This window comes from Brachyhypopomus gauderio, chromosome 16, assembly GCF_052324685.1.
Source record: "Brachyhypopomus gauderio isolate BG-103 chromosome 16, BGAUD_0.2, whole genome shotgun sequence".
NCBI classification, from domain to species: domain Eukaryota; kingdom Metazoa; phylum Chordata; class Actinopteri; order Gymnotiformes; family Hypopomidae; genus Brachyhypopomus; species Brachyhypopomus gauderio.
The window spans coordinates 14,061,832-14,079,331 of NC_135226.1; the positions used below are offsets into that span (position 1 = coordinate 14,061,832).

General features: G+C 44.9%; 1 protein-coding gene across 2 annotated transcripts in view; it reads left to right on the forward strand.

Moving 5' to 3' along the window:
- Nucleotides 1–14,894, forward strand: part of nyap2a (neuronal tyrosine-phosphorylated phosphoinositide-3-kinase adaptor 2a) — a 35,470-nt gene extending 20,576 nt beyond the window's left edge. Inside the window, exons 4-8 of one of the 2 annotated variants that reach the window (XR_013121669.1) lie at nt 398–1,600; nt 7,289–7,447; nt 8,072–8,193; nt 11,126–13,325; nt 13,366–14,894. Coding sequence is in view for 1 of the 2 variants with exons in the window: in XM_076976851.1 (XP_076832966.1) it covers nt 398–1,600; nt 7,289–7,447; nt 8,072–8,193; nt 11,126–11,356 (1,715 nt within the window). In the remaining variant the exon portion in view is untranslated. Of the gene's footprint in view, nt 1–397; nt 1,601–7,288; nt 7,448–8,071; nt 8,194–11,125 lie in introns of both variants that reach the window. The other variant, XM_076976851.1, reaches the window with a different exon arrangement.
- The last annotated feature ends 2,606 nt before the right edge of the window (nt 14,895–17,500 follow it).

The following is a 17,500-nucleotide window of genomic DNA, read 5'->3' on the forward strand; positions in this document are numbered from 1 at the left end:
CTCAACTAACAATGTGTTCTGGTGCTATATATACATATATTTCATATGTCAGAAGGTCCAGGTAGAACCATTAAAACAGTCCACAATTTCTTAATGGAAAGACATTGAGTGGCCTTAAATGACCTTAGGAAATATGAATGGATTTCTGTGGGATTTTGCTTTGACATGATGTAGCTTATTACATTATGAGATCTGTCAGCACAGAAATGTAATAAAAAATAAGAAAAAAATATTTATTTAACTTGATCTGATTTAAGTAGAACACTAAAGTTAAAGGACTAAATGAAAAGAAAACAAAATACATTAGAAGGAAGAAGAATTGAAAGCAAAAGATAAAGTAAAAAAATCAACCTTCGAGGAAATAAAAGTGCAAGTAAAGCGACTGTGTTTTCCGCAGGGTCCCAGAGCCGGCCGTGTAGCGAGGAGTATCGGCGTATGCCTCCACCCAAACCCAAGCGCAACCCCAACACTCAGCTCAGCACTTCCTTCGACGAGTCCTACATCCACCACCATAGCCTGAAGTTTAAGTCTGCCTCTCTGCCACGGAGGCACAAGAAAAAGTCGGTGTCCCACAATCAAAGCCCCGCCCTGGACACCGACGAGGAGGCGGAGCCTGTGTACATCGAGATGGTGGGGAACATTCTGCGTGACTTTAGCCATGTGACCGGGGGCAATGCCGACGAAGAGGACGATCAGGGGGAGAGCGTTTACGAGGAGATGAAATACCCCACCTATGAAGAAATAGCGCCCCCTGTCGAGCCACGCTGGGAGCCGTGCCCCATACCTATTCCTGATGTAGAATTAACACGCCCTTCCACCCCTCGTGGCTCACTCTGTGACATCCCAGCACCCTTCCCTAACTTGCTGACTCACCGCCCCCCCCTGCTGGTCTTCCCTCCAGCACCTGCTCAGTGCTCCCCAAATTCAGACGAATCCCCCCTTACGCCACTAGAGGTCGCCAAACTTCCCATGCTTGAGAACGCTGGCTACGGCAAGCCCGGTGGGTCCCCGACAGCAGGTGAGCCCGGGCAGCCTTTGGGCCAGCAGCAGCCTTCGGGCCAGCACCACCATCAGCACCACCACCATCACCACCACCACCACCACCACCACCACCACAAGAAGTCATCAGATGGCAAAGACTCGTCGTCCGCCCAGACGATCACGGTGTCGGGCCGCTCCTCGGCCCCGCCCCTGCCGTCGGCGCTGTATAAGAGTGGGGGCGCAGCAGCGGCCCACGGCTACCCGCGTAGCCACTCCGCCTGCCCCTCCCCGGTCAGCGTGGGCCGTGCGCTGACCCCGCTGAGCCTGAAGCGCCCGCCCCCGTACGATGCCCTGCTGACGGGCACCATCCCGCGAAGTACCTCCGGAGGCCCGCAGGGGGCGCGCGACGGCCGGAGTCTCTCCATCTCCTCCAGCGCGCACGGCGGCTCCATGCAGAACGTCTCCACCGCGGGGTCCGGCGGCTCCAGCTCGGGGTCGGGGGGCCGCGGCGGTCGCACACCCACGAGCCCCTTGGACGAGCTCAGCAACTTGTTTAGCTCCGGAAAGAACGCGCTGAGGAAAGGATCTGGCAACCGCAAGAACAAGGAACTCAGCGAGAGTGAGTTACAGATGTTTCCTTAATGCCTCAAACAGCATTAGTGTTGGTTCCAATGCTTCATGGGACTTTCTTTGTGGGCCGATGCTAGGTTATCAAGTTTTGTGGATGCTTTATTTAACGAACGCCTAATTGTTGGTGCCCTGCCGCACCAAACGATATCTATATATTTATAGTATTTATTTGCTACACATATATTTCTTTATGATCAGTCTATTACATTTATTAATTCATACACACAATGGATGACCCTTTGCTACTCAATCAGTTTTAGGTAAATTTTATTGAAGAAACTGAAAGTCTCGCGAGAGCTTGATGAGGACTGATTGCTTGAAATCTCTGTAGTGAGTTGTGGGTGGAGCCAGATCAGCAGGTCCCGCCTCCTACAGTGGGATGGAGTTCATCCTCGTCTTCTTCAGACTGCTGCTCTCCCTCTTCATGTAGAATGACAAGCTTTTATTTTACATTGTCATGGTGTAGTTCCATGGAATATTTGTGTTTCCGTGTTGTAGTGGTATGAGTGTGTGTGTGTGTGTGTGTGTGTGTGTGTGTGTGTGTGTGTGTTTACACACACAAAACATGATGTAATATTGACCACAGTGTTGCAACTCAAGCTCTTGAACTTAGGGGCTTAAGAGAAAACCGAGTCTTAGTTTTGATTCTTACATTTAGACACACACACACACACACACACACACACACACACACACACACACACACACACACACACATACACACAACAGTAAATGTGTACACACACGAATGCATCAATCAGTCAGCCACAAACAATTTAACCCTCCATGCCATATCCAGCACAGATACAAAAGACAAGAATGCAGACAAGTGAACACACACACACACACACACACACACACACACACACACACACACACAGATACACAGATACGTACTGTCAGTTTTTCTTCTAAGGTTTTATGAGTCAGGAATTGTGCCTGACAGAGCATGGAGGATGCAAGATTAATCTGTGTGTGTGTGTGTGTGTGTGTGTGTGTGTGTGTGTGTGTGTGTGTGTGTGTGTGTGTGTGTGTGTGTGTGTGAGACCTTGCTGTATGTGTGTGCAGAAATGCAAACCTGTTCATGCATGATCTCATGTGTGTGGTCTGATGCTATTAGACATGTGTGTGACAGTGCAGATAAATTGCTATGAATAGAACATTTCCAAGCTGCAGCACGCCTCACTAACGAGTGACGGTCAGAACGGAGAGCTTACATGTGTATAAAGAGAGGGAGAGATAAATAGGGAGAGAGAGAGAGAGGGAGGGAGAGAGAGAGGGAGAAAGAGAGAGAAGGAGAGATGGTAAGAGAGCATAAGATAGAAAGAGGGAAAGAGAGAGAGAGAGAGAGAGAGAGAATCAAACCCTAACTGACTGCACCCCTTCCTCACCTGAACACCACTTTACGTGTAAAATCAATGACAGCAGATCAATTTGACACACTTAAAACATCATGTTTGTTCAGAACCCACACCAAGTAGGTTTTTTTCCAGATTGTTCCAGATTGACCCATTTCCATTTCACACATAAACAAAAACACATTTCAGAAAGTGTCGCTTGAACCCTCAATTTGTGGTCCACCTTCTAATTCACCACCTCCTAATTCATTTTCCTGTTTCTTTATTTTTATTAAATTGAAATGAAAAAATCTTATCTCTCCTTCAAGCTTCAGATGGATGTCCATGGTCTCTGCGCTCACGTTTCTTCTGTACATCTATAGTGTCTTTCTTGTCTAATGTGTCACTTGAATTTGGCTTCAGTGCTATATACAGATAGACACTGAGTTCAGATCATCCTGTGTGACATTTAGCGACTTACTTAGTGTGCAAAGTTCACTACTTTTAGTGTGCATTTGGACCACTGCCTTAAAGGCTATGGCTCTGCCGTATAGGCTGGTTCTGGTTCCCCCAGTTCTGAGTGTTAGGCCTATCAGGTAATCCCCCTGATGAATTGCAGTGCCAGCGAGTGATTGGGGCTTGGAAATATGCATACATTCTTGGTGTATATAATGAAAAGTCATTATTTGATTAGAATTCTGAATATATAAAGGGTTCGAATTGTTACAGGTTTTGTGTCAGTTTAAATTAAGGTATGATGTAATTCTTGCATATTCAAATGTTGAATTAGCATTATGCTAATAGTATCCCTTCTCCCCAGTGCCTTGCTGTACTTTTTCATCGTTAGCATGGCAATCAGAGGTGGAATACATTAACATTATAAGCTGCAAGGAGAGGAAAGACTGGTAGTGTAACCACTCAAAACCGATGACAGTGGCGTTAATTAAATGGACAGGTCAGAGTGCTGTCTAAAGATACAGGGTCCAAAGTCATACTGAGAATGCTGGGATACAGGAGCAGTGGCAGACCACAGGCCCAAAGCAGGTTCAGGTTCTGATGGCTTTTTCTTCATGACATTATTGGATATATAGTTCTGATTACCAGTTGTTTTCTAGTAGTGGAGCCGGTAGAAAAGTCGCAAGCTGAAGTGTTGGAGACCAAAGTCTAACCGCCCTGCACGTTTGGCGTGTTGGACGGAAAAGGATGATCACTGCATTTTTTATCAAACCGTGCACAGTACAGGTTTCTGCGGCACAGTATTCACACTGGCATCAGACCAGCTGAAGTTGCCAGCCAAGTGCTGGTGTCAGAGCAGTCCAGCTAGTGCCCAGTGCCCTCCGCAGGAGAACTGCAGAGAGGGTTGCCAGGGTTCCTGCCCAGCTCAGTGTCTGTGGATGTCTGACTTCACACAGCCTTTGACTGCAAAACATGCTAAACATGACTACTTTTATATTTAATTATGTTAATGTGTCCAAGAACTTATGGCACCCTGAGGGGGTGATGGTATAGAAAAGCCTGTGGATCGTATGTGGTTCACCTAGAACAGATGCAAATGTGTCAAGTTGAAGGTTGTAGTGTGCTGATGTGCAGAGCAACAACAACAACGAACTGTCCAAAGACTTATGAACTTGTGTGAGGTTCATAGACCAGTCCCTGATTACAGGTGGAGTCTACTGTATGCAGACCCCAGTCACTGTTAATCTTGCTCAAAGTACCCAGCCAGTGAAGCACCAAAATTCATATACTACTCTACAATTGCAGTTTGTGTGTGTGTGTGTGTGTGTGTGTGTGTGTGTGTGTGTGTGTGTGTGTGTGTGTGTGTGTGTGTGTGTGTGTGTGTGTGTGTGTGTGTGTGTGCGTGTGTGTGTGTGTGTGTGTATTTGATGCTCTGAATGCTTGGGGTTGCTATGCATAGCTTGGCATTCAACTCTGATTGGCTGAGGGTCTAATGTTGGCTGCTGATTGGATTAAAAAACTGTTCAGCTCAAACCATGTACAGGTCAGATTCCTGCACACACACACACACACACACACACACACACACACACACACACACACACACACACACACACATGCAGAGTATAGCATTTAAGCATGCAGTGCTGAATCCTTGCTGACAGTCTATGATTTCACTACTGGGTTGAGATGATAAATTTTAGCGTTAGCACCTGCCGCTAATGGCAGAGGGAGATAATTAAATGGAAAGTAATGGAGCAGGAAAGCCCAAGCTAATGGAACCTCTGCAGACATGCCCAGAGAGTGTGTGTGTGTGTGTGTGTGTGTGTGTGTGTGTGTGTGTGTGTGTGTGTGTGTGTGTGTGTGTGTGCTTGAGAATGTAAATGTAAGCACACTTGCATTTATGTACTGTGTGGTGAATTCTAAACACAAATGTTCTGTCATCCAATCATCAGATGATGGGAGTAAATCAGGTTCACTGGGAGGAGCAGAGCAGCTTTACAGCCTGTTCAGATCCAGATCCATCGCTTATTGTTACTTTCTAAAATACTTACAAATCATATTTACAATCTTGAAAGGAATACTTGTGTTTTAGAATAATTGGGAGGCGGAGACTGGGATTGTAGTCATGGTTATAAGGGCATCTCCTTTTAAAGCCATGCCATAAGTTCAGTGTCCTGTGCCACATACACACACACACACACACACACACATACACCCACCTGCACACACACGCGCCCATGCCCATCCACACACACACACACATATAACCCCCCCCCCCCACACACACACACACACACACACACACACACACATATAACCCCCCCACACACACACACACATATAACCCCCCCCCCACACACACACACACACACACATATAACCCCCCCACACACACACACACATATAACCCCCCCCCCCCCCACACACACACACACACACATATAACCCCCCCCCACACACACACACACAACCCCATTCTCTTGTCAGCTCAAATAATTGAAAAGCTTTCATCTGCTACTAAAGTAATTTCCTTAATGCCTTCAGAGTGAATGAAGGACATGATGAATGTGATCACTGATAGACCCCAGAGAGAGCGAGAAACAAAGAGAGAGAAACAGAGGTAGAGAGAGAGAGAGAGAGAGGAAGAGGGACAGAGAGACGTAGATGAAAGGACAGATGAGGACAAGTTCTGTGTCCAAGACCAATGACCACAGTTTACACCTTTAATATGTTCAGTGGATCCACGGAGAGGTTGTTCTCTAGGTTGAAGACATGGTGTGTTCACATGCTACTGTGAGCACAAAGGTTTAGTACATTTACATACCAAGAAATACTGTGTCTGCTTTGGTGTCACTGCATATGTGCAGACAACTCATAGTAATAGTGGCCAATTTTCAAAATATATTTTAGAAATCTGAGTTAAAACTGATTTTCAAGCTTTGAGATGGTAAATTGGTCCTTGTAATGAAATATCCACTGCTCATGTGAGGGAGTAAACTGTTTGTCCTTCATGAAGTCCTGCCCAAACATGGTTGTTATGGTTACTGGCCCTACGATGACACCGTGTGGTACTGTACTGTCGCCCCGGCAGGACTGTCTGCCGGCATACAGTCGGAGTACTGCAGCAGAAACGACGTCGTGCCCGTTTCACAATTGCACATATAAGCTAAAATAACAAGGACACAGCACACCTTGCACAAGGCCAGCTGCGGTATTAAAGTGTGTCTACACCCCCCACCCCCGCACACGCCCACTCGTCCTCTGACTCAGCGCCTTCCTGGTCTACCTGACCAACAGTGTGGTGATGTCAGCAATGTTCCCTCTGTGTGTGTGTGTGTGTGTGTGTGTGTGTGTGTGTGTGTGTGTGTGTGTGTGTGTGTGTGTGTGTGTGTGTGTGTGTGTGTGTGTGTCGGCAGCAGACAGCAGAGCCGCTCCGTGGCTTCCAGAAGCTGCAGTTTGAATGTGCAGGAACAGTGAATTCAGCAGTTAAGTGTATTTGAAGGGAGAAGGGGGGAGAGAAAGAGTGAGAGAGGGGGAGGGAAAGAGAGGAGGGAGAGAAAGAGAGGGAAGGAGGAAGAGAGGAGGAGGTCTGATTGTTCTTGCTCTGCTTTTATTGTAAGTCGTGTAGCCTTTTAATGGAATGAAAGACCCTGCATTTCACATTCCTGCTCTCTGTCTCTTCCTCTCTCTCTTTCTCTCTCTCTCTCTCTCTCTCTCTCATCATTTCTGTTTCAGATTTCTTAGGCGGATTTAATATAATGTTGTGTTAGAACTGACACAAGTGGGCTAATCACTATAAGGTTTATAATGTGTGATGTGTGTGCGTGTCTATAATGTGTGTGTGTGTGTGTGTGTGTGTGTGTGTGTGTGTGTGTCTATAGTTGATAGCAAGATCAGGAGCCACAGCACTGACAGTAAGGATCGAGCTCTGCGCAGCTCCTCCCCAAAAGCGCAGGACACGCCTTCAGGACAATCGGCCACGCCCACTAGGATGGGCCGCTCCTCTGTCAGTCCAACCACCATGCTTGGAGGAGCCACAGGTAAAGAATAAAGCCATGGCTCTTGTTTTACTTAGTTGTTAGCAGGTTAGCATTTTACGTTTATATCCAGCTCTATTAACTGATTCCTGATTTCAACAGTTATATTACTTATTATTTTTTATTATGATCAGTAGGATTTATTACAGCATTACTCTTTTTTACCAAATAACACATTTTAGAAGAATATACATTTCACTATTCTCTGAAGCTCAAAAGTGTAATATGACATGGGTGGAATACAGTGTTACACCACAGGTGTTGGGGGCTTACAGCTCCCCCTACTGGAACACGGTGCGTATTTCAACATTTTGTAACATATTACTCCCATCACTGCGTTTTAGCAGTGCAGTTGCACAACACACAGACTTTAGCACAGGAGTGAAAACTGAAAACTAAAACAAATGTTTTGTTTTATAAACCTTATAAACCAACTAAAATATTCATTAATAAATGTTGTGGTACGTTGTTTTTTAGCTGTAATTCCATGCAACATATAAATATTTGTCGAATGTTATATGTCCAGAGGCTTCAAATATAATGACACATCTCTGTATTATGTCTCTCTCTCTCTCTCTCTCTCTCTCTCTCCCTCTCTTTCTCTCCCTCACTCTCTCCCCTCTCCAGAACCTAAATCCGCCTGTAAACTTGGCCGTTCCGCGTCAACATCAGGAGTCCCCTCCCCCATAGGAACACCCCAAAGACACGCCCCTGACCCCTCAGCCAATCAGAGTGGGAGCCCGTGCCAGGTATCGCCCCCTTACTCTTCGAAGTGACAGAGAGCATGCATGCGTGCTGAACTCTGTCCCGCCTCCGTGTCTGTCAATCGGCCTGTCGGTCAACCTGCCTCTCTACCGTTTGTCTGCCTCCGTTTGACCTTATGAATGAACTCTGACCTCTTTGGCCGTGTGTCCATGCCATCCTGGTTGCTGTTGTTGCTGTTGTGTGGCATGTGTGTGTTTCAGTGTGGGTCAGAGCTCACACACGACCTGTTTCATCCTTCCATGTTTTTCCATGTGGTCCAGATCAGAGCTGCCTTCTTTCATGACTTCACTAACTACATCTGCGCCCAGCACGGCCGTACCGCCTGTCTCTCAGACATCTCTCTGTTCTGGCTGGTCTAACCAAAGGAGACAGCCCTGCTCTGGACCCAAACACGTTTTGTCTTTACCTCCTCTTCCGTATCTTTCCGCTGATACGGATGTAAATCCTTTCACTTATATACAAACATCAAACAACAAACAGATACACAGAATCGTTTCCATTAAAGCTCAGGAGCAACGATGCTTTGCTAACCTGGGACTGAGCTGCATATTTGCTCAGTGGAAGCCTCTGCTAAAAGATGAGTAGATTCCAGTGATGAGTACTGGGACCTGCTCAGCCTGGATCTACTGGATCCCACCTTACAGGGATTACATACCAATTGTACAACACTTTATCACATTTTACATGGATAGCCTGACTCATATTTAATGCAGACTGTATGTTAAAACACTGCCAAACAGCTCTAACGATTCTCAGACAGGTGCAATATGTGCTGCTTTTGTAAAATTTGCATTCATGAAGATGATGCATGATATTTTACGTTGATTCCAAGATTCCCAGATGTGATTCTTACAATACTGCAGTATTCCACATTCAATACATTTACAAAGACACTTCTATGTATTGTTTGATGTGTGTATGTGTATTTGTAGCCAGTGACATAGTCAATGACGCAGATCAAATACCTGTCTGGGTTTGCCTGTGTGTTGTTTTTTGAACACTGTTTTTGTTTACTGTGCAGAGTCATTGAGACTGGGGAGTCAGACAATTCTACACACACACACACACACATACAAACACACACAAATAAACACATACATTTACATTTGGATGAATTGTGAAATTGAACCAAACTCAAACCAATCACATTCCAAAGTAAAAATAATATATTAAAATAAATAAATATTACAAATTACACACACACACACACACACACACACACACATTAAATACCACTTATCCCCTTTGCTCATCTATGTGTGATTGTACAGAAATATTCAATACTAACCATATAAAAGTCCAGATGAAACTCATTCTGATTAAACCAACTAACCCAAATGAAAGTAACAAATAAAACCACGTCAATCTCCCAGATTTGTCTCTCCTGCGTCTCCTGTCTCTCCTGTGTCTCCTGTCTCTCCTGTCTCTCCTGCGTCTCCTGTCTCTCCTGCGTCTCCTGCGTCTCCTGTCTCTCCTGCTCTCCTGCGTCTCCTGTCTCTCCTGTCTCTCCTGCCTCTCCTGTCTCTCATGTCTCTCCCGTCTCTCCTGTCTCTCCTGCGTCTCCTGTCTCTCCTGTCTCTCATGTCTCTCCTGTCTCTCCTGCCTCTCCTGTCTCTCCTGTCTCTCCTGCATCTCCTGTCTCTCCTGTCTCTCATGTCTCTCCTGTCTCTCATGTCTCTCCTGTCTCTCATGTCTTTCATGTCTCTCCTGTCTCTCATGTCTCTACTGTCTCTCCTGTCTCTCATGTCTCTCATGTCTCTCCTGTCTCTCCTGTCTCTCATGTCTCTCCTGTCTCTCATGTCTCTCCTGTCTCTCCTGCCTCTCCTGTCTCTCATGTCTCTCCTGTCTCTCCTGCCTCTCCTGTCTCTCCTGTCTCTCCTGCCTCTCCTGTCTCTCATGTCTCTCCTGTCTCTCCTGTCTCTCCTGCATCTCCTGTCTCTCCTGCGTCTCCTGCTCTCCTGCGTCTCCTGTCTCTCCTGTCTCTCCTGCCTCTCCTGTCTCTCATGTCTCTCATGTCTCTCCTGTCTCTCCTGCCTCTCCTGTCTCTCCTGTCTCTCCTGTCTCTCATGTCTCTCCTGTCTCTCCTGTCTCTCCTGTCTCTCATGTCTCTCCTGCCTCTCCTGTCTCTAATATTTGCTTGTTGTTTGATTTCCAGACATTGTCACTGTTACATATCACATATTTGAGTGTGTGTGTGTGTGTGTGTGTGTGTGTGTGTGTGTGTGTGTGTGTGTGTGTGTGTGCATGTGTGTGTGATTGTCCTCACTGCATGACTGTTACATGGCAAGAGTTGTTACGTCCCAAGAGTTGAACTGTAGCTAGAATTAAGTTCTGAACTTTATTCGGCTTTACTCTTGGTCAGTAGCAAACATTACATTTTACAGTTTAATATGTGTTGTGTGGGATTATGAATGACCCATGTGGGATTAAGATTTATCCAGTTGTGTAACATCATGTAAACATGACAGTGTTCAGACTGTAGACATGACAGTGTTCAGACTGTGGACATAACAGTGTTCAGACTGTAGACATGATAATTTGGGGGTTTTGCAATACTCAGACTTTCATGATTGTTATACATAAGATAGTAAGATAGTTTACAATATTTAGACTTCACACTTTACAGGGTTTAGATTTTGGACTTTTCGATCATCTGCGGTGACACATTCCGTGTGATTCTGGGTTCCAGTTCTGGAAGCCCTACACAAAAACACTCGTTTTGGCCAGTTGTCAAGGCCTTTGTCAGCTTCTCCAGGCATGGTACGGCAGGACAGACAGGACAATGCTAGTCCCACGGGATCTTCGGGACCGCTGCTATCACTATCCTCTTATAGTAGCAGGATGAGTGTAAAGACAGCACCAGCATTCTGGTACCCCTTCCCCGACACCCTTCCCACCTCCTGCTCCCCCCCACAGATGCCCCCACTGCCATGGGCATGTGGAGACAACACCATGATGGAGACGATCGAGAAGAAACGACACCTGTGCAAGGAGATCCAAGCACGTCAGAGACCCACGGATAAGGCCCTCTGCAAGCAAGACAGCATGCCCATTCTGCCCAGCTGGAAGAAGACCAACGGGGGCAAGAAATATGGCCCTCCGCCCTACTCCACCCAGACCACCGTCTTCTGGGACACGGCTATCTAAGAGGAGGACCAGGTGCCCCGGCCTACGGTCACAAGACACGCAAACGTACACATGCTGAACGCAGGGTAAGAGGGGGCGTGGTCAAAAATTGGCTGACAGCCAATAGGAACGAAAGGAAGGGAGGCGAACTTCTGTAGCAAATCAAATTTAATCTGAGGGATTCAATCTCTTTGTTTTCTTATCATTGTTTATAATTAATATTTTTATATTGAAAATTGTCATAATATTAAATACAATTAGTGTAATTAAGGATTTTATATAGTTAACTCTCTTAAGTGAGTTGAAATCTCAGAGTGGAAAATTGTAGACGTTTAGCCATGAGACGATATCCTTCCTCTCAAAATAGTATTTTGTTTTTTTCTTTTCTTCTTTTGTTTCTTTATTGCATCGACACTCATGTGTTGGTGAGGAAAAAAATATATACAATATAATGATGAATTATGTGAGATAATTTAATTAAATATGCCACAGGTTTTATAAATGTGTCAAGGGAATGTCCGATGTTGTTTTTTTCATATGGTGATTTATCAAAAGCACTATTTTAAGAAAAGGAATCTATTTTGGCATCTTGAACTTGGATGTTGGATTGTTAAGATAAGTGGATTGCCATTTGAGGTCTCGTTTGTGTGTGTACATGAGGTGCTGAGCTTTCTTCAGAACACAGAGGCTGCCATCAACCTTAAAAAGGCCTGCTATCACTGGTGCTGTTCTAATGATTTTTTGAGTGTCCCCACCATAAGGACTACACCAACACAGTAAACACTGCTGTGAGCGTAAAGAGGACGCCTGGGTCACAAACATCACAGGTTGCAGGGCAAGCTTGGATTGGATGCCCAATTTTTCATATTTTTCATATTCAAAAAGCCCCAAATCTCCCAGAATTCTTGGCTATCTTAAGTAGACACATATTTTTTCAAGTGTGTGTGCATGTCTGCGCGCGTGTGTGTGTGTGTGTGTGTGTGTGTGTGTGTGTGTGTGTGTGTGTGTGTGTGTGTGTGTGTGTGTTCCTGTAGCCTTTCTGGTGGACACTCAATTATACAAACTACACAGGTTTACATTATGGTATAGTATTTATAGAGAACTTATTGTAAGAATGACTCAGCATGTCATATTGCAGTTAAAACACAGAGCATGCACTAAAATGTAAATCATTCTAGATCATCACCAGGCAGGCTACACCTCGGTCTGCACCACGTTTACAACAACCAGAAGAGCCATATTTCTGCACCCAGCCTGGATAATGGTTACGAACTGGAATCATGACCTTAAACACTTGCCTAATGACAAATATAGCAGGAATCAGACATGGTCGTAGGCAAAGAGATCTATCATATACCTACCTACATGAAGCACATGCTTTGAGAGAGTGAACTTTGGATTGCAGAGATTCAGATTTATGTGATACAGAATTAAAAGTGATTCAGTGTGAACACTGAGTGACTGGACTGACCTGATTCCAAATTGAACCGAATACAATAGTGTGGTTGTCAGTTGTCCTTTGTGATGTACAGAATTATGATTTTTTTTTTTCACTGAAAGGTGAAAATAGTGAATCTGCAGTGATTACGTGGTTGCATAATTTAGCCATTACGGGCTTTCGAAGTAATTGAACAAATATTGATTGGCTGACTTGGTGGTCAGTCATCAGGGGGACCAATGCAGTTTTTTTTATGTGGCTATTAATAAGGGCAGCACTTTCACAAACGTCCAGTCACATCATACTATACTGTTCACTGATAGTTCTTTGCACTTCTGAGGGCAAGACTTTGTGATGTCATGTTAAATGTCTGATTGGTGATTGCTCAGGTGTGACAAAGCCCCTCCCCTTTAAACAAGCCGTTCTTCACTCGAGCATGTTCTGTGTCCAGAAAAGACACACACACACACACACAGTCACAGAGCTGACATCCATGCCAAAAGCATTGCCTTGGAGACCTGGGTTCACTGTGAAAATGGCAGTGACAGAAGGGTGGGATTATTACATTAAAGGTGGGATTATTAAATTAAAGGTGGGATTATTACATTAAAGGTGGGATTATTAAATTAAAGGTGGGATTATTACATTAAAGGTGGGATTATTACATTAAAGGTGAAGTGTGTGAATTGACACTTAGAATTGAAAGTAGAGTCAGAGGGAGACACAGAGAAATTAACCCACAACCTCACCATCAGACACCATGGAAAATGAACAACAGTACAACAATATCCTTTATAAATAACAAATCAAGATGAAATGCAATGATTGTGCCCTGCAAGACACCCATGTGGTGTAGTAACACAATTTCTCACCACTAGAGGGTGCGTCAGCCATCAGTACATCAGCGGGCGGCTTCCCAAATATTGAGTACTGTTGCATTTACAAACAGCTATTAACTCAAGGAGAGATACTCTGCCATTGTAGTCTATGAGACACTCCTGAACATGGTTGAGAACTTCAATGGCACTGGGGGAAAAGAGGCCAAACATCCTAACCCCCCATGACCCCATGACCCCATGACCCCAGGACCCCAGGTTCCACATGCTGCTTATCTTCAGAGCCACTCTCCTGCTGGACCAGGTTCTCCATGCTCAGAGGTTATCTGAGGGCAGGTGGCATGCTGGGAGATGCACGAGAGACATTGACCCACGCCGTGTTCTAAAACATTCCGGCCAGGCCGGGAACATCGGCCCGTGACGGGCGAAGGCGGCTCAGATCGTGGCCCAGATCGTTTCGGACAGGAAATGCCGCCCAGATCCAGAAAGGCACTGGAACGAGGCTGTCGTGAAGTGTGGAGAAAGCAATGCTGCCATGGTAACAGAATTCCTAGATGAACTCTAATTATAACTCATAATCATTCTAGAATCCAGCTCATCACCTCCAAACAACACAACAGTGATTCTGGAACCACTCTTGTGGTGTACGTGACTTACTTCATCTGCCATTATGAATATAAGAAATAACTCCTTATACGACACATTTACTAAACTTGCACACAGTGCTCTTACCACATAGTAAATACAGTTTATCGCAGAAAAAAAACAAAACATTACTTTGGTTTTTGCTTTAACACTGCAAGCACATAATTTGTGAGTCTTATATTTCTTATAAGAAAATGTGTTGTTTCAAGGTCACTCTAAACTCTCACAAACGATAAAACACCAAACTGAGTTTTGCAGTGGGGGGGAGAGGCAGAAAAAGAAGAGAGAACTGTAATGTCCTGAATACCCATCCAGTCTCTCACTGCCTGATCTCTGACCCTGACGTGCTGGTTTGCGTTCTCTGACATGTGTGTGTGTGTGTGTGTGTGTGTGTGTGTGTGTGTGTGTGTGTGTGTGTGTGTGTGTGTATGTGTGTGTGTGTGTGTAAATACTCACTGTTCTATTCTGTGCAAGCATTTGTTGCACTGTGGGGTGTATGACATTCGCACCGTGATGTCACAGTTTGTGTCTTTTCCTGCACTGGATGTGTTGCAGTCTTTATTTTTTGGCAAATGTCAAAATAAGAGTAAAATCGAGTATGGGTATTGTACCACTGTTATGAAGTGAATAAATAAATATGTTTTTGCATTTTGCTGTCCAGACTGTGTCCACTTTACCAATAACAATTTGTCTGTTTAGATTCATAATAACAATGACTGATTAAGAGTGTGTGATTGATGCAGTTATAGACAGTGAGTAAGCAAACAAGCCCTATGAATGATGGGTAGTGAATGAATGAGTGGCTGACTGACCAGAACACTAGCCGACAGCGAGTGTGTTTGGTTAATCCTGCTCTCACTGAGGTCCTTCATAAGGACACTTATTCATTCGTCAAACCCTCACCTTCCCTAAGTGTGTTTCAATGAGGTAAATTGAGTCCCTGTCAGTTCTATCTTCTATATCCTAATGGCCCTGTGAGTTGGGGTGATAATAACCAGCAACTGTGTGTGTGTGTGTGTGTGTAGTGGTTTAGTGGTGTGTGTAGAGAAACTGACACATAAAACAACGATCAGGTCAGGACACAGCACTCTGTCTGATGTCATTAATGCTCTGCGCCACAAGGGGGCAGTGCAGCACAACATGAAAGACAGGTTTAGCACACATGGTGTACGTTCGCGTATAGAAACGGCCGGGAGAGTTATAAACAAGTGTTGACAATGTGTGCAGTGCTGCCTTTACACGAAGCTAAAATTTCTCAGCGTTTTAGATGTGACCAAAACAGAAGCAGGCAGTTCACCACACTTACACACTTCCTTGTTTCCATGGTCTAATTCTTTCCACCATGTGTGTGTGTGTGTGTGTGTGTGTGTGTGTGTGTGAGGGAGAGAGACTAATGGTACCCCTCTGTTATTACCTTTATAAGAACATTCCTTAGTGCACACCTCCACCAGGACTATGTGAACATAAAGTGTTCCATATGCTCTGTCTCTTCCTCTCCCCCCTTGCTCTCCTCTCTCTCCCTCTCTCTCTTCCACTCCTTCTCTCTCCCTCTCTCTATCCCTCCATCTCCCTCTCTCTCACACACTCTGACTTTCTCACTACAATTTAATGAAGATGGAAATTACTCAAATTGGGTTTTTAACACCTTTCACTAGATGTACAGGTTGCAGTTCACAGACGTCATCATATATCATCATTTCATGTGTTCGTATAATATGATGTGGTATGGCTCTGATAGAGTGCTGATGAAAATCAGAACTGCTCTAATCTTCTCTGGTAAACAAATATCAAATCATGTCACTAGACTCTTGATATGCCCTAGAATATCGATGTTTAATATAAGCAAATAGGTGAACGGTCACCAATTTCCATATAATTCTAATAAACTCTTAACTGAATATTGAGTGTTACATACAATTACTAGCATCTGGTATCTATGCTGAAAAAGACTTAAAGGTAGAATACCATGATCAATGCTTTGTGTAATGAATAATACATTTTCATTTATTCCATGACAAATCAAAAGAGGAAAAGTGTCAAACCTTTTTGAAGTTGGCCACACCTTACAGCTACCACCTTGTCCACATCTCACTCATTCCCACCAGATTACCACCAGATTACCACCAGATTACCACCAGTGGGAAAGCTGCTTCAGACTTCCTTTGTGGACGTTCAAGATGTTTGAGACATTCAAGACATTCAGGTTAATAGATGGAAAAATTATTTGTTTGTATTTGTTTATGTACCTCTCCCCAACACACAACCACACCCAAACACATCCACACACACAACCACACCCAAACACATCCACAAACACATCCACACACACAGCCACACCCAAACACATCCACACACACAACCACACCCAAACACATCCACACACACCGCCACACCCAAACACATCCACACACACAACCACACCCAAACACATCCACACACACAACCACACCCAAACACATCCACACACACAGCCACACCCAAACACATCCACACACACAGCCACACCCAAACACATCCACACACACAACCACACCCAAACACATCCACACACACAGCCACACCCAAACACATCCACACACACAGCCACACCCAAACACATCCACACACACAACCACACCCAAACACATCCACACACACAGCCACACCCAAACACATCCACACACACAGCCACACCCAAACACATCCACACACACAGCCACACCCAAACACATCCACACACACAGCCACACCCAAACACATCCACACACACAACCACACCCAAACACATCCACACACACAGCCACACCCAAACACATCCACACACACAACCACACCCAAACACATCCACACACACAGCCACACCCAAACCACGCACGGACACTTCAGCACTCTTTGATGACCCAAACAGTGAGTGGATGTACCACAGCAGCATGTTCCATTCTCAGCTTCCAGCCTCAGTGTCAGTCAAAGTCAGACTGAGCCTCCACTGACCAACGTCCCAGCAACAGCTAAACTGGTCTCAGATCAGTGGCAAAAAGCAACACTTGCCAACAGTAACCATGGAGTGTGCATCAATCTCCACCCCCTCAGCATACTCTCTCTCTCTCTCTCTCTCTCTCTCACACACACACACACACACTAATGCTTTATATCTGTATATATGTGTGTAGTGAGATTCACAGCAGGGTGTTAGATGGTGCTGTGTAGGTTTAAGGCAGTCCTGTATAAGGGAGCTCTTTTCTCCAAAATATCCCTATTCAGCCTGAC